The 25,132-nt window shown below is 44.0% G+C and overlaps 1 protein-coding gene across 1 annotated transcript in view; it reads right to left on the bottom strand.

The window, feature by feature from the left end:
* The window catches only part of igsf3 (immunoglobulin superfamily, member 3), an 81,640-nt gene that overhangs the window by 44,213 nt on the left and 12,295 nt on the right, over positions 1–25,132 (bottom strand). The window contains exon 2 of the mRNA XM_073473348.1: positions 15,337–15,717. Within this exon, the coding sequence (XP_073329449.1) occupies positions 15,337–15,717 (381 nt within the window). The remainder of the gene's footprint in view (positions 1–15,336; positions 15,718–25,132) is intronic.

Consider the following 25,132-nt stretch of genomic DNA (forward strand, 5'->3'; position numbering starts at 1 on the left):
CATTACGACAGCGTGTTTCAAGCCGATACCCTTCATTTTATTTTTTAAAAATATATTTTCATACTGCTCCATTTCACGGGTCCTTTATTTTCCTAATCATTTCCTGGCAATGTTCGAGATAATATAAGCCAAAGTTCCTTTGAGGACACAGAAGAAGACACAAAGACCATGACAATCTGTCATTTCAGCGAAGGATATAATGAATTATGTGTGACAACCGACTGGTTTGGCATTTCTGCATAAAAACCAATAGACCTTTCGTTTAAATTTTGTCGAGTTGTGTATTCAACCCAAAGAAATCTGGGTTTTTATTTAAGGAAATGGTGCTTTTCATTTGTTTGCCTGTTTCTATAAGTGCCAGGGAAACACCAGATGATACTTCTGAGAGTGAGGAAGGAAGTCGAACGTGATTAAACATAACGTGAATAAAACTACATTACCTTGTCTATAAACACTTTAGCCCGTGCGACATCAGATAGATTTACGTCTGCAGTGGTAGTTGCCATGATCCTACGCTACTTCACAACATCAACGAACTACGTCTTTTGTTTTCACTGTTTTGATTGCGATACCAGTGTTTCCCACACATTCATTTATTTGTGGCGGTTTGCCACAGCCGCCATGTATTGATTTTCTATTTTTGGAGCTGCGAATCCCGTTCTCACTCACCCAAGACAGCACACCTGTCAGTGAATAGCATGACGTTGTAACATCTCACGGCTAATTGAGCTAGTTAGGTATTAGCAGCTACGGTTAGTAGCAGTTAATGGTTACTCTGGTGATATGCTGCCCCCTATTTGTTTGGAGTATGATATGACATGTGGCCAATTCTTACATATTGCACCTATAAGTATGTTACCAAATTACATTACCTTTTTTACCTTTTTCAGAAGAATTAACAGCAATATAGCAGCTCTCTTCCAGACAATTACCAGGCAAATAACGCATTACCAATGTAATAAGCTATATTAAATAGTAAATAGGTATAAAAAACTGCTCAGGAATACTTCCGATGCACGTTTCACCATTTCATTTTTCCTTGAACTTGTATGCATGTGGTTTTCTCACTGGACGGCAGAGACAGAGAGGGAGAGGAATAACAAAAGGACAAAGTAGGAGAAGAAAAGAAAAGGAAGATGGGCAGTGAGTGAAGGAGTGGGCTTTGTTATTGTAGCAGGAGAATGGTGACGTGGTGTTTAAAGGCTGAATGTTGCGATAAGAGAGGGATCCGCGGTGAGAAGAAGCTTTCAAATAAGAGACGCTGTTTACACAAAGGCAGACGAGGAGGATTTAACACTAACCAAGACGCACGCAAACACACACGGCCACGCACACACACGCATTTACAAAATATGACACAACCTCTCAGTGAGGCCCAGCCAGGAAAAATGAGCCTGAGCGAGTGTGTTGGGGAAGATGGAGAGTAAGCAGGAGATTAAAAGGCAAGGCGTGAGAGGAGGGGTAGTCTGAAGAGAGGTGGGAGTATGAAAGACAAATCTTCCTAAGAGCATTTGAGAAGAGCTGTGTGCAAAGCTATCGTTGACTGAAATCCTTTACAGCATCAAAGATTTACTCATCATGCCTAAACACATGAAATATTCCGTCCACCCCCCCAATTCTCTTTCCTTACATTCCTCTTCTTCGCTACCTTCGAGCTCACTCTCTCCATCATCTGTAGTGTACTTTCTTCGCCCCTTTTCCCTCAAATAACAATTACAGCAAACGCTCTGAGCTCGAGAAGAGAGAAACACATACAGACGCCGCCCCTCTGTGTGTCTGTTTGTCTTCTCCGTCTCTGCTGTCCTGGAGGTTGTTAGCACATGTGCAGGGTTTTGCTCCGTCTGCCAGCATCAGCACAAACACACACCCCAGAGTCATTACCACTTCTACACACACAAACACACACACGGACACACTGCCACGCAATAACCGGACTACCTACAGGCACACATGGATGCACACAGGCACGCTATAAACAGCATTTATCAAATATATTATGATTCTAATATTACTGGAGGTGCAAGTATTAAAACTAATAAGCTCCATCCCCTCTCCGTGCTGCACTTTACTGCCTCCCTCCCTCTCTCTTTTTCCCCTCCCAATACCCCTTACAGGAGCTCCCACCACCTCCCTTCATCCCTCCCTCCATCCGTCGCTCCAGCCCCAGATGGTAAAGCACTGTGACCAATTAAAGACTTCCCTGAGGATAGAACCAGTTATAGCCCCAGCCATCTGACCATATCTGTGTGTGCGGCAGAGTGTGTGTGTGCGTGTAAACCTTACAAAACATATCAGTGTGTTTTAATCAGTGTACAAAGACTTGTCTTTGGGCCAGTTCCTCCTAAAAAGGTACATTTGGCATAAGACTGCAGGAATACAGTCGTATCTAAAGCCTTTTGTATTATGCATAGGCACACCATGACAAGATCTAGAGTATCACTTCCTTAGAGCACAGTGCAAGGCAGGGACTGAGTGGAGCGGAGCGTGGAGGCTGGCCAGGGGTGCAGAGTATGAGCAGGTGTGCGTGTGTGCTGTGTGGGTGTATGAGAAACAGTGTCTTTGAGGGAGAGAGAAAAAACAAGTGTGGCTGAGGGAGGTGGGCAGCACTCAATCACCAGGCACCCATCCAGCAGGGCAGCAGATGAGGGAGCAACTGTCTGTCTGAGCTGCCAGCACTGAGGGGAATTAGGCATATGCCAACCCCACCCCACCCCTCTCATTCATACACACAGAGACACCCACACACACACACACACACTCACACCCAACTCTCTACCCACATCCCGCGATGGCCGCCCTGGCACCGGGGCACAGGTGGCAGCATATGTTTGCCGTCTACCCCCTGAGTCAACTCAGAGGGAGGGAGCGGTCGTGCCTCTGTCTGCTTGTGTGCGCAGTATTGTCTTTACACGCAGTCAAAAGTCCTTCGTAAAGCTTTCAGATATCTCCGAGTGTTGTTATTAGATTCTGCGCTGCAGATTTTAGATAGCGGTGTGTCCCTGAGATGGCGCTTGAGGGTCATCAGTTTGCTTGCCTTGGTGCTTTACCAAAATGAGTTTAGATTCCCAGGCTTCTCCACTTTTACTTCTCCCTTCAACACCAGCACTCGAAAACCAGCCCGCGGCTGGCTCCACAGCCCACACTCAAATCCATTACATCAGACGTTTTAACTAAACCTCTGTTTCCCATTGCAAATAACGAGGCTGCGATTAGCATGCTAATGAGGTGGGTGCGATGCTAATCTTTAAAACTGGTATCAGCAGTCCTTACTGACAGGCCCGTGCCAAGGAAGGGACGAGGAGATTAGGGTTGGGCAATATGACGCTAAATATCGTGTGATGGTAGAAATGTGTCCACTGTAGAGATTTGGCCTCACTGTTCCCACAGCGAGAGCTATCCTTAAAGCCGAGGAAGAGAGTGGGCATGTTGGTGATGTTGAAGAGAGTGTAGCTGCTTCATACTTTTTACTGCTTGTATGTTTTTTGCTTTCCACCCTTTCCTTGGCCTTTTTAGATACATCCAACCAAACACAGTATTTCCTGTAGGTGGGAACACATCTGACATGGAAAATCTCTCGTTGTGTCCTATGTGTGTAAAAGGACAACGCCGGAGAATGTCCATACCCAATTCTCCAGACGTTGTCCACAGTTAATATGAGAAGTAGGCTTTAGTGTCTCTGCTATATATTCGGGGCAGGTTATAGAACAAATTCACCTGGCAGGCATTTTCCTCTGACAACACACTCAAGCTCAAATGTCTCACTGCTGTGTTCCAGTGTGCAAGTCACATGAAAATGTAGGCAACCTGACAAATTGTTATCATTTCACTGATTCCTGATTGACTAGCAACTGTAAAGACAATGGATGGTTTAATCTGGAGGGACATCGGACCATATTTCAAGATAAAACAGGTTTGATATCCGATAAGCTTTCATTAGACAACAGCTTACATTAGCATTCAGAGTTCTGTCTTGAAATATGGCAAAATGTGACTCCAGACTTTCACTATTCATCACCTTTTCAGTTCCTAATCAATCGGGAAGCTGTGAAATGACAACAATTTGTCAGATTATCTACGTTAATATGACTTGCAATCTGGAACACATTGCATTGCATGAGCCGCATTGCATAATCCCAGCATTCAAGTTTATCACACTGGTTCTGACGTTGGAGGAAAATGACTGCAATGTGAAGGTCTATGAAACAAATGGATATCGCTCATGAATCCAGCTGCTTCACAAGGGAATGTGATTTTGGCAGCAGGACTGCTTATCTCACATGATGTGAGAACGTTTGTGATTGTAATGCGCCGCTATTACAACTCTATCGTTCTCATTCGTAACCTTAAGCTTCCATTTTGAGAGAATGTTAATTTTACTGTTTTACGTCTTGTGTTAACTCAAGTGTTGTTTTAGTTTGTATGGAGTTCAAAATACAAAAAAAAGTAATCAAATGTGATGAAGTATAGTATGAAACAATTACTGTATTGTGATGTATGATACGAGATTAAATACATAATGTGTGATAAAAGATTTTGTCCACATCGCCCACCCCCACTAAACGAGGTGGTGAAAAGCAGTGCTGCACTTCACAACTGACTCCTGTGGGATAAAAGATATATCTGTTGAAGCTCCGACCACGTCCATGATCTAACTGGACAGTGTGCACAGTGTTGTTTTGAGATGAGTGCATGTGGTTTCAACTCCATTTCAACTTGGCACTCCAAACTTGTGCAGCAGGCAAAACAAAATGCAATGTGCACCAACAGTATCGTGTCTTGGCTAAATCCAAATGGAAAAGGTGCTACATTGTCCCTGCCAACTCCAAGAAGCTGTTGAGTGATAATATTCAAGTTTACCGTATCAATTTTATGATGCACTGGTGTTTATCAGCTGATAACATTTAACATCATACTTGCTGCTTCATGTGTCGCCTGCTCTTCTTTAAAAAGGGTCTCCCTCGCCTTTTCAGCTACGTAGCAATCAGCATGCTGGCACGGCCAAACAGAGTGCAGCTTATGTGCTTGTGACCGTAGCCAGCTGCTTTGCACAATCAGCTCCATCACTGCCAACCACTAGTTGCCTGGGTGCAGTTATGCTTCAACAATGCCAGTTCTCTACCTCTCCACGCACACGACACATCATTGGAAAGAGTGTATGCGAGAGTGAGGGCTGAGTGCCAATATCTCTGCATGTTCTTGGATATATGAATGTGTGCAAAATGGATTCTGATGCCTGTGTGTGCATTTGTGTCCGTGTCAAAAGGGGTTATCAGATGTATGGCTTGAACCAGGAGGAACCTGCCCCTTCATGTGCGCTCAGATAAGGCTTCAAAGCAGCTGCAAACATCAAACAATGCAGCAGCAGCAGCCTCAGTGTCCTGGACCACACTTGCGTGCGTCCTGGAGGCTATTAAAGTGCAAGTTCCACTCTTCGCTGACACACATTTTAATGACATGAACACAAACACTCGTTAGCATATCCATTCACATCCATATTAATGCTGAATGCATATTCAAACTGTGGCTGTGTTCTGTTAATCTCACGCAGAAGAGGCAGCAGACCCCTGGGGGTTAGCGCTTAGCTAAGCTAATCAAATCAACTACAGAAACAGTGGCGCATCTTTAGCCCATTATATCAGCATTAATAAACATATACACTGAACACACACCAACACATGCACACGCACACACGTGTGTTTGTTAGCATATTAAATCCTTTCTCATTAGCCTAGCTCAATAGCGTGGGTGATGAGCTAAATGCAGAGCATCGCTGACATCATTTATAGTTTCACAAGGGTAACAACCAAAATTTCCAAGGCAGTGTATGCTTGAAAGTGTGTCTGAAGGCTACGAGAGCATTTAAATTCATGCTTAATGGCAACAGCTTCTTAATTAGCCCCACAGACCACTCTCAGCAAGCGAAATTTTGAGCAAGAGGCAAAGCTGAAGCACTATCCTCACCCAGAGTTCATCAAGGGTCCACTGGGTTACTAGTATTCAAGGCCTGATCCAGGACCTGAGTCGGGCCAGGTTTAAATTATATTCAGTATAATCAGGTAGGGCAGAGACTGTGTGTCTCAAAGCGGAGTGAATGTGAGTGGATGCCTGCTGTCCTCACGGGACAAAAGTGTGATTTGTTTTTGTGTGAACCGTTGCATGCAGGAAAAATGACACGTAAAGCGTCTCATTTTGGCCGAGGCTGTTTGTTAATTGGTGGTGACTCATGCTGCTGCCAGTATTGGTGTTCTTTCTCTATTTGCTTGTTTTATTTGTCTGTTTGGAAGAAAAAGCGTTTTTGGATCAGGTCTAATTATGCGCCTGACTGTTATCTTGGCCCTTATTTTGGATGTCGGGTTTTGGTTGGTTTCCCACAGGTCCATTTGGGATTGGATCGAAAAAATTGGAAATTTGGAGACCTGTAGCTTCATCGTTGTGGCCCTCTGTCACTATGGCAATGTATGTGATTAACTTCTCCAGTATGGAAACATGGCTATGCACCTGAATGAGTCTGTTCAGTGTTTCCAAGTCGCTGCAAGTGACAGGTGACGGGCAACAACCACCTCAAAGAATTAGAATATCTAGTGTCAGGGTGATTCCCGCCATTTTGTGATGAGATTACTAACAGCCTTCATTAAGAGTAGTGTAAAATTTGTAAAAAAAACAAAAACAAAAACATGTATTTCATTTTCCCACCAATACTTAAAGGAGACATGTTATGCTCATTTCCAGGTTCTTAGTTTTATTTTGGGTTACTACTAGAATAGGTTTATATGCTTTGATGCCTAAAACACAAATCAGTTTTCTCATACTGTCCAGTGCTGCAGCTCTGTATTCCCCCTCTGTCTGAATTGCTCTGTTTTAGTCTCTTTAAGGCCCCTCCTCCCAAATACCCAGTCTCCTCTGATTGGTCAGCTCACACACACCTGAACCAGCACCTCTAACAACGACAGAGCAGCTTTGCTTAATCAATTCTTATGTGCTAAACTAGCTGCCGGGCATAAATGACACCAATGTGTGACATGGTGACGCAGTGTGATGTCACAATGTCACGTTAAAGTGTGGACTACTGACGAGGCGTTTCTGGAGCAGTGTTTTCTGTGGGAGAGAGGAACTCTCTTGACCTCTTTAACTTTCATGATCTTTCACATGCACAAGAATAAATATAAAACTATGAAGAAAAGGAAAAAATATGAAAAAGCATTACAGGTCTTCTTTAAGCCAAAAACCTCTACAGTTATCACCAAGATACACATGTACAAACATTTTAGTACAGTCTGCCCTACTGGACTACAAAGTATCAAGCTGTCTGGTTTTCCTGTTCAAGAGCACTGTTTTATTCACAATACTACATACTACATTCAGCAGTTGTGCTGTCTACCGCAGTGATCTGCCGGGTTGTTAAAGCCCTCTTCAGTGGTGTTCAGTAGAAAGGATATCTTCCGATGGGAGCACTACGGCACCGTCTCTCTCAGACTCAATTATGGGTGCGACATCTGTCCTGACTGACAGCTCGCTACACTGTGTGACTGCGACTGTGTTTGTGTTGCTGTGTGGGTGTGTGTATACATGCTTGTGTCTGTGCTCGGTGGGTCCGAGTGGCAGTAATGTTATTGAGCAGGAAGCCTTGTCCGCTCAAGTAGATGAGATGTGCAAGGAAATGGCAAGCCAGACATGGTGATAAAATCGCTTTCCATTTGGAGTCCTGCCTGGTCCGCGGCTTAGAGCCAGTATGTGCTTACACACACACACACACACACACGCACACACACACACACACACACACACACACAGTTATACACACACACACACACACACACACACACACACACACACACAGATATACACACACAAACAAAAGCCAGAGAGGGGGATGTAAATGAAACTGAGAGGTGATGGTAAGGCCAGAGAGAGGAGGAGCAGAGAAAGCTAGAAGTGTCACTGCAAGGAGAGACGAGAAAGATAAAAAGCTCCGGTCGCACTTGGGCTGCTGCTCGCAATCAATACCAACTGACGTAGGAGATGCAACTTCTCTTGTCTATTCATCTACACTTTCTCTTCTCTATTCACCTTTTCCTCTAGTACCTCTCGCTATATTCTTCTTTGTCAACACAAGGCTTCACCCGTATATTTGCCTTCTCTAAAAACCCTCCTCCTGTCCTGATTTAATCACCGGCTGCCTACACGGTCTTACTCTATGTGCTTCAATCACCCTCGTGCCTTTCTCCTGGGATGAAGCTCAACTAACAGCTGTATTGACAAAACCATATACCTGCATGACCAACACCAGCTGGGGGCCGAGGCGGCGGACCAGACTGAATCGACTTTGGAGCTTTTGGATTGATGGGAGCGAGCGGGATTCGGTTGAGGAGAGAGAAGAGTGTAGAGAGCAGGGATACGGGAGGCGGGGTCTCAGTGTCACTCAGTGTAACAGACAGTATGTGAGATGACATCTCCACATTCAGTCTATCTCATTAAGTGAAGTGGAGGAGTGCAACTTGGCAGCGCCGACTCCCTCGTGAAAAAGAAAAAGCGAGGGGAGAGACGCAAATCAGACACAACGCTGAGCTCAGCAGGAGCGTGATTCAGCCCCTCTCACTCTGTATGTACTGTATGTTCAGCAGTGCACAGGCTCAGCTATGTTCACAAAAATCAACACTCCGGTTCTTTGCCCTCTTCAGGAACAGAAACAAGGGATGCATGATGTGTAATGGGCAAATAAATTATCGTCTCGACAATGGGAAATTTATATCATCAGCTATAGGCCAATATAGAACTTATAGCCAATAACTAGAGCTGATAATACGAAGCCCGACTGCTTTCACTGACTTATAAATTGCAGCATCTACACACTCTGATACAGTAGGTTCACTGTTAAAGTTAGTTTGCTAGCTGGCAATAAACATGCAGAAGAAGAAAGAAGGAAGGAGAAAGAAGAAAGAGGAATGAAGGAAGGAAGGGAAGAGAAGGAGACGAAGAAGAAGAGCACACTGTCATCATACTAATGGACTGGGGGATTGATTACACACACAGTTGAGTTCTCAAGTGCGGGACTTAAAAATTGTAACACAACCTGTGTGCGAGCTGCAGTTTGAGCGCTGCAGCCTGTGGGCGCTATAGCAATAAACAATGAAAGAAAGCTGACCTGCTCTGTTTTAGGTTCACTCCCGCTCAAAACAATTATGCCTGACCAGTTTTATGAAGCTCTAATAGAACATGTCCGTATGTATCGGCACATTAATGACACTTTGTCACCTCATCTCTTCCTTGCCACGATGTTTATTTACTTTTGCGGACTGAAGTTTGTTACCTCCAGCAGTGCATGAGAGCGCACGTTGAGTATGGCCACTGAGGACGTGCATTTGTGCCAGCTGGACCAGGTGCTGTCATTTGTGCTTGCGTACTTGAGTGGACCATGTTTCTGCCCAGCAGGTGTGCATAAACTACGGGTTATTAACTTCTTTTCAAAATCTAAAAATGTGAAATTATCTGTTATCTTATCGGCATCAGCCATGACAAGCAGGTAATTGTCAGCTATTGTATCGGCTGAAAAAGATCCGTATCATGCATTCTTGACAGAAACACAAAAAAACTGCATTTCAATCTTTGGTAGACTACTGTATGTGCCTCTAGCTTACATGAAAGCCATTTAATCATGTGAAGGAATTCCTTTGGAAGAGAATAAAAACAGAGGCCATAAATTTAATGAAAATGAGAAGTGTGACTGGAGGGACGTAGTATTTTGCCGTGGCTTTTTCGGAAATCGACCCACACGACGTTTTCTGCTTCTTTAATTGAAATGCCTGGGTCTCGTCTGTAGCCTTTTACTTCTTCCCCTTTCTTTCTCAGCCTCCTCAATTTGTGCTGGGTAATTGCATTTACAGCTTGTATGGTTAGTAATTGCATTAACCTTAGGAGCCACATCAGGCAGGGACTATTTAAAACACACCCCTATAGCGCCGGCTGTATTGTGGGTAATGCCTCGGGGAGGTGTAACCAATCACATAGGAGTCGGGAGGAAGAGCTCATCATTCATTGGTCACACACTCTATTCAGCATCGCCCCGCTACCCATCTCCAATACTGCCGCTTCTGTCCCCATTCCTCTCTTTTCCAATTTCCTCGTCTCTGGCTCTTCTCACCATCCATCTCACTTTCTTTTCTTCAGAAGCACTCACTGCCAAAGTTGATTTTTTCTAGTGTCACACATCTGATGATGAACCCTTTCTTCCTTTTCTCTTGCGGTGGCAGTGAATAACAGAAAGAAGTGAGAATGCTTCTGTTTGAAAACTCACCAAGGCCTTCGTTCTCCGGCTCTATTACTATATTACTACAGCACTGGGAATGGATGACTGCTGCCAAGTGCGGAGGCTAGAATCTGTATATCTGCCAGCATGGCGACTCCTATGTGCTTTCTAGGACAGCAAGGGGTATATGGGAGCTTCGTAAGTAAGAGCAGTGTGATGCTTGTTTCAGCGAGGGCTTGCTGTTCTGCTCGTGGTTGGAATCGCTCACACGCAGGCTGGTGCGTAGGATTAAGGACAACCGTGATGGCCATGTCAGGCTGTTGTCCTTTTCTTCTGCAATCTGATGTGTAGGAGGAAGTCAAGCGCACACACACACACACACACACACACACACACACACACACACACACACACACACACACACACACACACACACACACACACACACACACACACACACACACACACACACACACACACACACACACACACACAGAAACTCACACTCAAATGCAACACATGGAGCTTAGTCAAGCTCCAAGATCAGAGTGTGGAGGAGGAACCACGTGTGACCTTTGACCTCAGAGAGCTTCACATCACCCAGGTTAAACACATGTCTTGCGTAACATTTTAGCACAAACAACAATACCTACTCCTACAAAAAGACACACAATCTATGAGAAGTAACTGCTTAAGAAAAAAGAAATAAAGCCGGTTCATTCACCAAGAGGGACACTGTTGTTTCTGCGCAGGTCACGCTGTCAGCCAGACTGTCGTGCCTCAGCTGCAGATAAAGGTTAATGGATAACATTGCCACTGTGTTATCTTACTATGATCAAAAGGCAAAAGCAAAGAAAGCATCCAAGTGTTTCCTGTAGACACAGCATGGCTCATGCCTTGATGCTTTAACTTCACTGTCAAATCAAAAACACATACAATACAGAAAAGATGCCACACTGGAGCATTTATGTTGCCTTTTCAGAGACATATTCATATTCATACATTACGATGAGCACGCTGAGTTTGGTTTACTCTTCTCAGGTTGCCTGTCACTTGAAGGAGACCTATTATGCTTGTTCATTTTATTACTTCACCTAGAGGAACAGTACAGTACGGTGCGGGTTTCCTATTAACACACCAACAGATACTGACCAAGATTAGCATTTGTGAAGTTGTGTACTACCGGATTAAGTCCAATATTCACCTCACTTTTGGCTCCGTGTTTGGTCTCCACCAACTCTTGAGGGAAATATCACGCTCATTAGCTGCTAAATGTTCACCAGCTAGTCACTAACTATCTGTCTGCTGTTTTGGTGCTGAGCAGGTACCGGTGTACAGAAGGGATTTTAGAGTTTTTTAACCGCCTGCAGCTGCTGGAAACAAGGTTGATGAGCCCGGTGAGACTTGAGCCAAAACAGTTCAGTTGTGAGCCGTAAAAACCACGAAGTGAAAAATAAAGCTGTGTAGAGCGGAGGGGGAAATGCAGAGCTGGGTGATAATTCTCTGTGGGTTTTATCGCTGGGAGATTTCATATTTATTCTTAATATAAACATAGCAGTTATGGACGCTTTAAGTACATGGGCCAATAATTCATTTACAGATACGGCCACAGTGGAGATTACTTCCTTGCTCGCTAGTACGCCACTCTCATTCAAAATCGTGGAGGAAAATAACAAAGGAACTGTCAAACCTAACCTTTCTCTTCACAAAGAATAATGACTTTTCTGTTTATCTGAGTCACGCCATGATTTAGAGGACATCATCTAGTATTTGTGCCGTGATGCCAAATTATTCATTTCACATGTGTAATATTACTGCACTGCCTCAGGCAGTATTGACACTTAGGGGCTGAGCAGAGCTATATTTTGATGAATCTAAGTTTAGTTTCACAGAGGGGGAAGAAAAGACACAAACACAATTTCTGTCCACTTATTCCCGTACAAAGAGACATACATACAAAAAAAAGCGAAAGATCATGTTTCCAGGCAATTATCCACATGCACGAGTGGGGTGTCTGATTCTGTGTGACGGACAATACAAGACCTGAAAACACAGGAGAACGTCACAGTATCACGGAGAATGTCGTCCAGGTGCAGAACAGAAACTGCTCTCCTCCTCAGGGATCAGGCATTAAGTTGCACGTTAAAACCCTCCTCTGCTCTTTGTACAGGCAGTTGACAGTGGATGAAACACATCCCTGTGAGTGAGTAAGCCTTAATGCACCACTCAGGGCACAGATTACAGCGCGGCCTTCTACTCCTACATTTAACCCAAACAACCCAGATACACAAAAACTCACACAGACAGAAACATACCTCCTATCTCATATCCTTCCTCCCCGTATTTCCTCAATAACACTCTGGTTGCGGCTGTTCTCTGACATCACCCTTGAAGCACATATTCTCAGAGGCAGCATCAGCAGAGGTTTTTTAAGGGCAAGAGCAAATTAAAGAAAGAGGCCAGGGGGCTGATAAATGGAGACAGACAGATGACAGAATGAAAGACGGGAGAATGAGGAAGAGAAGATGGACATGAGGAGGAGGAGGGGGAGGGGAAGGGAGCACAAGGTATTGTTTGTCCGCCAACAGTCCAAGGAGGCGTGCAGCTGCTGGGGAATCACAGAGGGGCCGAAGATGGGAAAGGACCCCGCCGTGTACCCCTGACCTCTGAAAGTGGGTTAAGAGGTTAAAGACACAGAAAGGCTCAGATAACAAAGTCCCTCAACACCTCCGCTCCCACCCTCGGTCTCGCTCTCTCACACGCATTTCTATAAATAATGTGTGCTATCAGCAGCGCTGTTTTTAAAGTGCCCCGCGCCTGAGCCCTGACCCACATTCACATCACACTGCTCGTACAAGATAATACAACTGCTGAGGCGCTGATAATAATACTTATTCGACGAAAAAAACGGCCTATTGATCTGTTAAGCGCAGATGACTTTCTGACCCAGAAGTTATCTGTTCACAGGGACACACTGGGACACGCATAAAGTGCAACTCTGCCAATGAGCACTTGATTTGCACTTTGACCTTAAGAGGAAGGTCAGCCTCAACAGGGATGAAGGCACGAAGTTATGACGGGAATGGAAATTCAAACTATGACAGCTGTGTCTTCAGTGCCGCATGCCTGTTGGGTAGATCTGTACATGTCTCTGGCAGAGAGGAAGGAGTAGAAGACGGGAACTAGCGCTGCTGTTTGACACATCACTCCAACACACCGTGTTGTATTGAAACAGCTCAGGGCAAGGAAGGAATACAGTAGATGAGAAGGAGGTGTGAGAGCTTGTGTGGGCGTGTGAGTGAGATAGGGAAGTGCTCGGTTTTCCCCGGTCAGAACAGATGGGACATTGTGTGATGTTGGATTGCAACACTTCCTCTCACACCCCCTCAACAAGGGCGCGCAGATCACAGCTAGTTTTTGGACATCAGGCTCTGGTTATTATTGGTTCATTTTTTATTTGTGATCAGCCTGGCTGTCACTGATCTGTTTGTGATACAAATTATTCTGTATTTTACCAAAAACCTCCAAGAACATCACATTCAGGTTGACAGCACATACCATTAGGCACGCTTGCTCGAGGCCCCAGGTCGAAAAGGTTTATGTAAATTTGTTTAGAATAAGCAGCGCTGTGGCACAATATGCACTAGAATGACTCAAAGCAGATCTCGCATTTTTTTTAATCACGAGGCCCTGATTTGCATAGGGGTCCTGTGTGAAAATCTAGTTTTGATCCTCTTCGAATTTCATTGACATTTTGCATATATGGTGCACAGGTGGAAATAAATGAATGTTTAATCAAATCCCTGCAGTATTTTGCAAGGCCAAAGTGAATAATGAAACTGCAATGTGTGGTCCACCACGTACACTACATCTGATGGGTACATAGAGGCAAGATTCACAGAGAGTGAGGGTCTAAGGGGGCTCACAGGTCAACTAGCAGGTTAATCCAGCCTTGAAAATCCTATCCTGTGTGTGTGTGTGCGCGTGTGTGTGCACAAGATATTCAGTTTACTGTCATAGAGAAGTAAAAAAAAAAAAAAGAAAATATGTAACTTTTAAGAAGCTGGAATCAGAGAATTTTTCCTATAAAAAAATGACTCAAACTGATTAATCGATATTCAAATAGTTGCCGTTTGACTTAAGGGAGAACTATTCTGCTCGTTTTGTTTTTTCCTTTCCTTCAGTGCGTTATATAGGTTCAGTAAAAGATGCATGTAAAAGATCTTTAAAGTTAAAATGGTCAAAGTCCACACCTACAGAAAACACTGCTCCTGAAACGCCTCCTCAGCAGTCTCACCTTCATTTCTGTGACTTTGTGACATCACACTATGTCACCATGTCACACATTTGCATAATGTATGCACAGTGGCTAGTTTGGCATGTAAGAATTGATTGAGCACAGTTGCGCTGTTATTGTTAGCGTTGCTAGGTCAGGCGTGTGTGAGCTGGCCAATCAGAGCAGACTGGAGAATCTGGAGGAGGGGCCTTAAAGAGACAGGAGCTAAAACAGAGCTCAGTCGGGGAATACTGAGCTGCTGCACTGGACAGTATGAGGAAACTGATGTCTGTTTTGAGCATTAAAGCAGCAATGCAAGCATTTGTAACCCAAAATAAAATGATGAACCTGAAAATGAGTGTATGTCTCCTTTAATAGCTGACATCAATTGATTAATCCTTGCAACTGTAGTAACTTAAAGCTTCAATTTCTGAACTAATATAATCACAACTGTGCTACAGAGGTGGTCATATTACATTATCGCTAGCACTTTTATTACCTCTGTGTCTGAAAGTGGCTACAGAATACAAATGAACTTGCTTTGTTGGATGTTAATTTAATATATTGAATTCCAGTCACGTTTGCCAAAGTGTATTGCATATGTGTATCATGTCACCTGAATACTCTTGTGCTCTGCATGTGTTACCAGAGCAGAAGATACAAACAAGACTGGGATCAGTTTGTCTGAAAGGAGATAAATGATGCTCATTTTTAGGTTGATAATTTTATTTTGGGTGACTACTTGAACAGGTTTACATGCTTGGTAACACGTGGTTAGTCACAGTTTATGTGTGTGTGTCTGTGCTTAGAGTCTCACCAGTGAGGTTTGTGCGTGCGCTGTAGGATCCCAGGTACCGTCCGTCTGTGTTGGGTGTGTAACACTCAAACAGTCCCTGGTCCTTGGCCTGCACTTTGGTGATGTGGAGCACAGCCGAGTCGCCGCTCAGCCTCTCCACGTAGATCTCTTTGCTGTTCACCCTCTGGGCATAAACGGCGTAGGCATAGTTGGGCTCAGCTGTGCTGACGATGCGGATCTCCCTGTCCGCCGCTGTTGGTAGATACATGGACCATTCAAAGTCCTGTTCCACTCCCTCTTTGTAGCCTGTCACATTGCACCAGATGGTCACGTGAGAGCCCTCGGTCCGTATCAGCGGGCCACCTTGTACCATTACCACTCTCTGGGCCACGGTAACACCAGCTACAGAAGGAGGTGGAGGTGAGAGGTGGGGTGAGGGCAGGGAGAGAAGGAAAGAGAGAACATGGGTTACAAAACTGTGGTTTAATTATTTAGCACTGGCAGAGTTTATGCACCCAACATCTCCCAGGAAATACAGAAACAACGTGACATGTGCAGCTAAGCATTCTGGAGAGTGCCAACTGAGGTTGAGGTGTGCACACAGACACACTCACACAGCCACACAACCACACACACACACACACAGAGTTTGAACACCACTAACCGCTTGAAACATACACAGCAACTCTTTTTAACAGCTGAGATCCAATCACGCTCACTGCTTTTACACGCACTCACATGTTAACCTTCCACCACTCGGGACGGCGCCGCAGCTGCACTACTTTGAGGTGAGAGGAGCTGAGGTGAGTGTGAGCTGGAAAAACACAAGTCAACATGGCGTGCTAAGTGTGTCAAATTGTACTGGTATTTTTGAAATGGATAGTGAAAAGGCTGATGTTATGTCTGACGAATCCATTTTCATTGTTCCTGAGCAAGGATGTGCACTACAGGGACGGATCCGGGAATTATTTTCTCGCTTTCTTCATATAGAGTCCCAATGAAACCAAAAGCTGATGTTATCTGCGTCCACATATTTACGTGTTTTTTGTAAAAATGGTGTGGAAGGGAGAGACTTTTCGAGGACATTGGTTGGAAGTTATTGTAGCTGATAGCATTAGCATGAATGTGAGTTGCAACCCCGCCACGCAGCTCCATGTCAAAGAAGCCGAGCTGCCAGTGACCACAGCCAATTAAGGGACGAGAGTGCTGGTCAGATATGACCTGAGAGGGACCTAAACGCAACATGTAAGACCGACCGCTGCCAGTTTGACGACAGGGAAGATAGCACCAAGGTGGTGTTTCTTGCCAGGTTTGGCTCCTGGCAACCCGGAAGCTAATGTTATCCAGCGTTAGGGCAGCTAATGCTAGCTACATTACTAAACAAATGAGAGGTAACTGTTCAACAACAGCTAAACTCTGTAAACCTCCTCGAGGACTCCCTGTCATCAAACTGGCCGTAGTTGGTTGCAAAGTTTGTGTTCCGTCCCAACACCGGCCATGTTCACTAACAATTAGCCGCTCTTAGCGTTTACTATAGCAACAAGTGAAGCCACCTGTTCATCAGGAACCTTTGTAAATCACAGAGTTAGAGCTGGGACCGGACTGATACATCAGTTTCCAACTACACACTAACGACCCTGCCTCACGTGTGTCGATGTTCCTGTGCTTGCTCAAGCCCTACACTCGGTAAGTCAAATGCTGAAAGTGCTCCGACTTGTCTCACTTGCTTACAAGCAGCGCAGGCACTCTGGCCTCCACTCTGCAGACTGTAGTCTTGCATTATTTCGTCCTTCCTCTTTGTCTTTTTAAGGCTGTACCTCGCAACAATGGCTCCTCCACACACAGACACCATCTCACAATAAGATTAATGACTTTAGAATGCCTTCCTGTGAATTTTTTACATTAATTTTACTGTGAACTTTGCATTTAAGACTCATATAAAGTCATTTTACTGAAAAATCCTTGTATTTAGCCTATTAATCTATGGTGTAGGGTTATATATGGCGGGGATGGTTAAGGGTTGGCCACTTGCGATATGCCAGAAAGACTCTTTTCACAGCCTCATGTTGGCAGGTATTCAGAAGGCGCACTTTAATTATAACCATTACAACACTGTCTAGTGAGAGGTCAAAACTTCTACCTTACAAAAAAAAAATCAACATCCTGATTTATGAAATACCTCCTCTGTCCTATGCCTACAAATACAGATTCAGTTTAGACAGTTGCTCCTTGTAAGCATTTTCCTTTTTTCAAATTGCTTTTACCAACACCGTCTTATTTTGAATAAAAACTAAAAGCAGCAGGAATCTAAGAAGGTTAAACTTACAAACAGTGCTTTTGCATTTTTTATATTGTAGATGAATAAATAAGAATCTCAGATTGTAAGACGTTGATCTCATTAAAACAAAACATAGCTTGTGGACTGATCCATGAACTGAAGCCAACTGAGGGCTGACTTCAGCGTTAAGCCCCTACTGAAGGCTGACTATTGCTATTCTGTACGTCGCTTTGTAGCCTATATTTAGGCAAACAACATATGGGAATCTTGCCTCAACCCTTTGCATCCTCACACACACACACACACACACATACACACACACACACACACACCAAATGCATACACCCACACAGACACACACAGACACACACACCAAACGCATACACACACAGTATTCACCATTCAGGGAACAACTACAAACATCCCTCTCATTGGGGCCAACAACAGAGCACTTACACATACCCCCCCAAATCCAGACAGAGCGACAAGTACGCCGTTTCCTGTCTGCACAAGCAACTGGGGATTGCAGCTGTGTTTGCGAGTGTGCGCATGTGTGCGTGTGTGTGTGTGTGTGAGGGAGAGAGAGAGAGAGAACGTCTGTAAGATGCTGTGTCTGTGGGCACAATGCTTGGCATTAATAATTCACCAGAACAGCTTTTTAACTTCAACATCCTCTCTCCTCTCATAGTAACTTTCCCTTACACTTCCACTACACCCCCAGCTTTCATTCACTGCTATTAATGCGAGTGCATTTACGCCCATGTATGTGTATGGCCATGCATGACTCTACGCGTGTTCGTTTGTGTGGATCGCGTGTCTTACTTCCTTCCTGCGGTTTGAGCCTCAGGTCTTTTGTTACTTTTTGAGACACTTTCCACTTGTGAGTTGATAAAAATCTTTATAGATCTATGATTTCTTTTAGAGTCCCTCACTTGGGATTTGAGTGGCATAGCGAAATAAAAACAGCTTAAATCAATCGTCCCTTATGGCTTGATTTCTCTTATAGGACTCCCACAGGACTAATCAGCACATGAACTAATAAACTCGACTCATGAATGCCACTACATTTAAATTCAGATGTGTTAATCTCGCTCTTATAGAAAAGGGAAAGGAGAATGTTTTATTTGGCCAAGTGGTGCAATCATCTGCTTATCAGCTGCCTCTAAGGAAAAATGTAAAATATTTTAGTGACAGCAGAAATAACGTAAATGCATATAAAGTGTGTTAAGCTCACAGTGATGTCACCAGATATGTCCCTATAGGGATATCATAAGACTGCTATACAAGGCTTGGCATGGTGAAATGAGTCCCCTCAGAATGTATTTTTTAATAATTCTGTACTTATTAATATTTCCCACACGCACTCTGCTCATGCTACATTTTTCATGCAGTCCTGCTGAAAAATAAAACACATCTCCTGATGCTTTTTTTTGAAACCCAGATAAAACAAACATCACAGTCAATAAAAAACTAATCATGAAGGCTTGTGTTTTTAGCACGTGGAAATGGAATTGAAGAAGCCCTTTGAAGAAACAAAATATATATTTCCCTTGAAAAGAAAAAAACAGATGACTGGCTGCATGTTCCTCCTCAGATTTCTAGCCGTAGAACAATATTACTTGTTTGTATCTTTAGATTATCCAGATCTGTTAAAGGATAAGTTCACCCACAAAGGAAAGTTCAGTCATACGACTCACCGTCAGGCGGATGGAAAGGTGGGTGAAGTTTCTTAGTCTACTAAACATTTCTGGAGCTTCACAGCAAAACTCATGCATCATTCTCCTACACAACAAGTAGACTTGTTTTGAAATGTACAAAAAAAACATGGGCCCATACAGCTAATCGGATGTAATCCAAGTCTCTGGAAGCCCTGGGATCCCAAATTGATTTCAAAAGACAGTATTTACATCCTCAATGTGCGGTCGAGCTTGTGCACCCACTTCAGACGGGGTGTGCGCTAACGGTTGAACTTATCCTCTTAACTGGGAGGAGGTTCACATTATTTTAGTGTGTAATATGGCTGACACTGTGTTAGTCCCTCTGAACATTCTGGCATACCCTGGAGAAAGATAATTGATTGTCCAGTCTCATTCCCAGGTCGTCAAATACCAGTGCTTTGGGCTGGTGGGCAACAACCCAAGTCGCTGGTATTTAAAAGGACCTGGGAATGAGATTCGACGATCAGCTATCTTATGTATTGCACCTTCAACTTGCTAAATTTGGCTACTTGGTTTTAAAAGTCAGCGAACACATGAAATCCCTCCCAACACTCTAAACCTGAGATTGACAGAAGGCCTATAGTGGAGTGTGCTGACTGCATCTTGCCGAGCATGTGATGGGATGCATTTAGTACGAAGGAGCCATCTATTCTGACTCAGGCCTTGGTTCCCTGTTTTTCGTCAGTGTGCTAATCTGGCGGCACCCAGTCTACCCACATTCAGCTCAGATCATGTCAGGGCTGTACTGCTGCATCACTGCTTCTCATGTTGCAGCTACTCATCTCGAACTGCTGGAAACATATTACTCATACATGCACCCCCCCAAAAAGCCTTACTAGTCATACTGTGTTGGTGCACTCGGAGCTTTCCTCCGCTCGCCTGTCTCCTGTCATCCTCCTGAAACAAGCTGCCTCCTTACTTCTGATTACTCTCACTCCCTTCCTCCCATCATCAATCCTTCCCTTCGTCCTCCACTCACTCTCTCCCCCTCTCTCTCCCTCTCAGTATATTCCTGTCTCTTCTCTGTGCCTCGCGGTTCTCTGCGTCTTTTCAGGCAGGATTTAAGCAGCTCTGTGAAACTTCAAAGTGCCCATCGCTCTGGAGGCTGTTTAGAAAGGCTGACAATGACATACCAAACCCTGCAGACCTTCAACTGATCGCTCAATTCCACCAACCTTCCCGCAATAATCCTGTGCCCGCAACCTCCCCCATCGCTTCACCTCTGGCTGCGCTGCCTCGATGTCGAGTGCCCATATTTTCTCAACAAGGCCTCAGATTTTTCTATTATTAACGCTCATCTCCATCTCTGCATACCGCGGATGTCTCGCTACCCCTCTCCTCATCCTCCCGCCCTCACCCACTCTGGCTTCACTCTTCCTGTGTCTCATCTCTCATCTTCGCTGCCGGGTGCTTCCCACACAGCTCGTTGACTGGACGCTGGAAACATGCGACCTCTTCCTGCCAGACGATGGTGGATGACCGCGGACGAGCTCTCCGAGTGACCTTGCTGATCGTCGGCTGGAGCGTACACAGCAATGGGAGCATAGGACTCCGAACACACACACACACACACACACACACACACACACACACACACACACACACACACACACACACACACACACACACACACACACACACACACACACACACACACACACACACACACACACACACACACACACAGGGAAAGCTGCAAAGAGGATTATGCTAAGTGGAAGGGGGGTTAAACACTAATCCAATCATTTGTGGCCAGTGTCTTATTCTCAGTGGAAATGGCAGTGAGGCCACTAGAATTTGTGCCTACCAGTCACATCATCACTCGTCTCTGACATAGGATAATTATACACCTAGAAAGGTGTATAATAAAAACCCTGCAGGGTGTAAATAATATAGAGGACATTCGCAGCTGTGTGGAGAAGTGCTAATGTGGAGAGTTGAGCTGTCCATCACCTCTTCTCACTTTGCTTTCATTCCTAATTACAAACCGCCACACACACACACACGCAGATTAAAGAAGAAGAAATCCGGGATGAGCGACAAGAAAAAGGTGAGCAGATACCTCACCTCAATACAGTATCAACAACTCAAGTATCAAGTACAGCACTTGTCTTGATACTAGCAACCCAACATGACGTCACCCATTTGTTTGTGGACTACAGTTGACTGAAGTCATGAGTTTGGCATTATTGCCATCGCCATCTTGCTTTTTGTTGAGCCAGAATCGACCATATTTGGATGAGATTGCAGACAGTTAATGTACCTGGGTGGACCACTCAAGTAAAGTATATGTGGTGGAAACACTGGATTGTCAATCACAAGGTAGCCACACGCTAAAGCATTGAGACCATAAACTCATAAGGAAACTGTTAACTGACATAATAAATCAAGTGAGAAGTGGGGTTATAAGCTTACATACTATTGGTCGTCTTTATGCAACCAGTGGATTAGTACCCTGCTGGCAATAGACCATATTCACGTGGCGGCCATTTTTCTCTGATGTCACACCAGAAAAAAATCAAATGCAGTTCTGCTGTGTTGCTGGTTGCAAGTCATATATTTGATAACCAATTAACTTCCGTGAGTAAATATCTAACGTTAGAAAGTAACATCACCACACGTCTTGGACATATTTATCTAAGCCCAGAAGTAAAATATGTGTTATCAAATGGTAATGTTGGCTCGAATGTGGTTGAATGATAACATTAGTCATCAACTATGTGTTTTAACCTTGAAATATGGCCCAGGTCTCTCTGGATTTTCACTATCCATTGTCGTTCTAGTTGCTGATCATTCAGGAAGTGGTGAAATTAGAACGTTTTGTAAGATTCCCCAAGTTTATATGATTTCTGTCACCTGGAACACAGCAACAGGACATTTGAGCTTCCCATCCTGAGCATGACGTCAGAGGAAAATGGCCACTATGTGAATATGGTCTATTGGAAAGAATGGAGGGTTACTGTCTCCACTGGCTACCTTCTATGGCAACAACAGGATAGGGAGACATAAAAAACTGTCTCAGACAACAAGGTTTCATTATCACCTTTCAACAAGAGTGTGACAATCCATGCACACACTTCTCAGTGCATGCACCCCGCTTCCCAGAGAGTACCGTACAGAAGAGGCCAATTAATAATGCATAACCTGAACAACCCCGACACACTGATTGACACAACCTGTTGTGTCAATCAGTGTCTTACTATGAGCATAAGACAATATATTATCTGCTACAGTTTTGATTATTCAAATTCAATATTTGTACATTTGTATATTTTTCTGTGTGGTGTCACATATTTCCATACATCAATCAGGATTTACCAATATTTTTTATTAGGTTATGAAAGCAGTTGTGGGATGTTTGGTAATGTTGCCAGGCCACTGTCAATCAAATCTCAATAAACAGCAAATTAGCCGTTTTTTTGAGCATTAACCTTTAGATTAATACTAACTAATAATGTTTTTGTTTTTTTTCAGATTTTTCCTCCAAATGCTGCTTCTTGTGAATATTTAATGATATAAAGAAATAATTAAGCTCTGTAAACAAGTTGTAAGGGGTTTAAATTATAAAAAACAAAAAAAACAAAAACAAAAAAAAAACCACACACACATCAGGACTAAATAAATACTGTTGATTCTGGCCCTGGTATTCTTTTGATTTCAGATAAAAACAAACTGTGTGGTATTGCCCACCCCCAAGTCCTCATCCTCAAACTTTTTTTTACTTTTGGAGAAAGTTGAAGAGAGAGGGAGCTCAAATAACTCAAATAACCAGTGAGATATGAATTAATTATGAACATACTTGCTAGATGTTATTAAAAAAAATGGACCCAGTCAATGTCCCATCTCCCTAAGGGGGGTTCAGACTCATCCCGCAGATCTGAAACCTTGTGAAGATACCCAGACAGCGAGGTAGTGAAGAGAAAAGGAAAGGAGGGGAGAGGAAAAAGAGGAAGAGGGAGGAAGCTAAAGAGAAGACGACAGCTGCCTCCAGGGTGCTGAACACCACGAAAACGCACCAAACTCAGTGAATATACAGGCGTACGTGCTGCTGACTTATGTGCTGCACATGTATGTGTGACAGTGAGAAATAAACACTTGAGAAAGATGAAGAGTATTTTCCTCTCCACACTTCTCAGTGCTGGTTAACCATTTTCCAAAAATCACTCTGAGTCTTTCTCCCTCTAGGCCCCTGAAAGCATTTGACCCTGTTAACATCATTACCAGAGAGAGCAACGAGTGCAAGGGAGACAGAGAGATTCCAAGATGAGGGAAAACTGGAGGGAGAAAGATGAAAGCGGAAGAAAGAGGAGACATTTTCATGCAAAGGAAGCGCTAACATTTAGAGAGGATACGGGCACGGTTCCAAACAAATCGTGTCCGTTTCCTGAAATCGGGCAAACAAAATAAACCTGTTTGTGCTTCATTATATTATAGCCTCAGCGATGACATTTTTTCTTTCATTTCCTCTCATCTTCATCATCTAAATTTGACATGAGTGAATTGTGCCTCTGCTGATGCTGGTGATAGAGTAAAAGCTTACATTGTCCTGGTACATGGCACTGGGTAAACATGTCATCCTAAAGTAAAGCATGTAATGGAGTGATGAGAAGCCACAGTCTTTCATCCCCAACAGCTTTCTCTGATTCTTGTATCTGTGATTGATGGGCTCCGGGCAGCAACGAATATTACAATTCAGCCCTCATTCTTTTTGCTCTTTTTCCACTGCTTGTCCTTCCCGCGGTGATAATCATCATCTGAGTCAGGGTGTAAAAATCAGTGTAGCAGGGTTGTCATTAACAACCTCTGACCCTCACGCCAGCTTCAAAACCTTCGACAAATCCCATATCCACCGTCTGATGTATTAACTGGGATGTTTGAGAGGAGACTGAGGAGAACGCTAAATGATTTTCAGCGTTCACGGGAAAACATTCGGGCTGCTGTCAGCTGGGAAAAAGGTGTGACACTGTGTGAGCGTTTGACTTTGAGAAATACAGCGAGAAAGGGAGACTAAGTGTTCTAACTTCCATTAGAGGGCCAGTTAGACAGGCCAGCAGGCCGCCCCAACAGCTGACGAACACTTACAACAAACTGCCCATTACGTCCACGCAGCTCTAATCAGAGGAAGAACAAGAGCGTTCAGAGAGTGGGAGGATGAAGCAGATATGCCGCACGTCACTATTTCATCCTTGTATGGCTCAAATACAGAGAGCCAGGTGGCGTCAGTGGTAAAGAGCAAGGATTACGAGAGCAGGACAGTTACATGGAGGGAAAACTTTACTGAGGGAGTTTTTGTAAGCTAGCAGTGCCATGGAGGACTCCCAATCAGACTTTTCATAGCCTTGGAAAGCCAGAAAAACAGCCAGAGGGCAAAGAGAAAACCAAACACGAAGATGCAGACGTATTTAGGCTACCATGGAGACTCCCGCTATCTCTAGCTGGAGTTAAAAGAGTTTATTGCAAATTCTGTATCTTGCTCCTCTCTTGCCGTCTGAATCATAACGAGGACGGAGCTGTTTTTAAAGAGATAGGGCAGTGTTTCAGAAAATAACCATACTCACTTTCTTACCAAGAGTTAGATGAGGAGATTGATACTACTCTATTGAGTGTGCGCCAAATATGAAGCAGCAAGCGGTTCGCTTGGCTTAGCTTAGCATAAAGACTGGAGAGAGGGGGGACACAGTTTGGCTCTGTCCAAAATCACCTCTGATCCCCATGAATTGACATACATCGAAGGCTGTATGACAATTTTAAGTCATTTTATGCTAAGCTGCGGTTAGCGGCTGCCAACTGTTCAGACAATCACTTGACAATGTCAAAGCAT

This window comes from Pagrus major, chromosome 9, assembly GCF_040436345.1.
Source record: "Pagrus major chromosome 9, Pma_NU_1.0".
Classification (NCBI taxonomy): domain Eukaryota; kingdom Metazoa; phylum Chordata; class Actinopteri; order Spariformes; family Sparidae; genus Pagrus; species Pagrus major.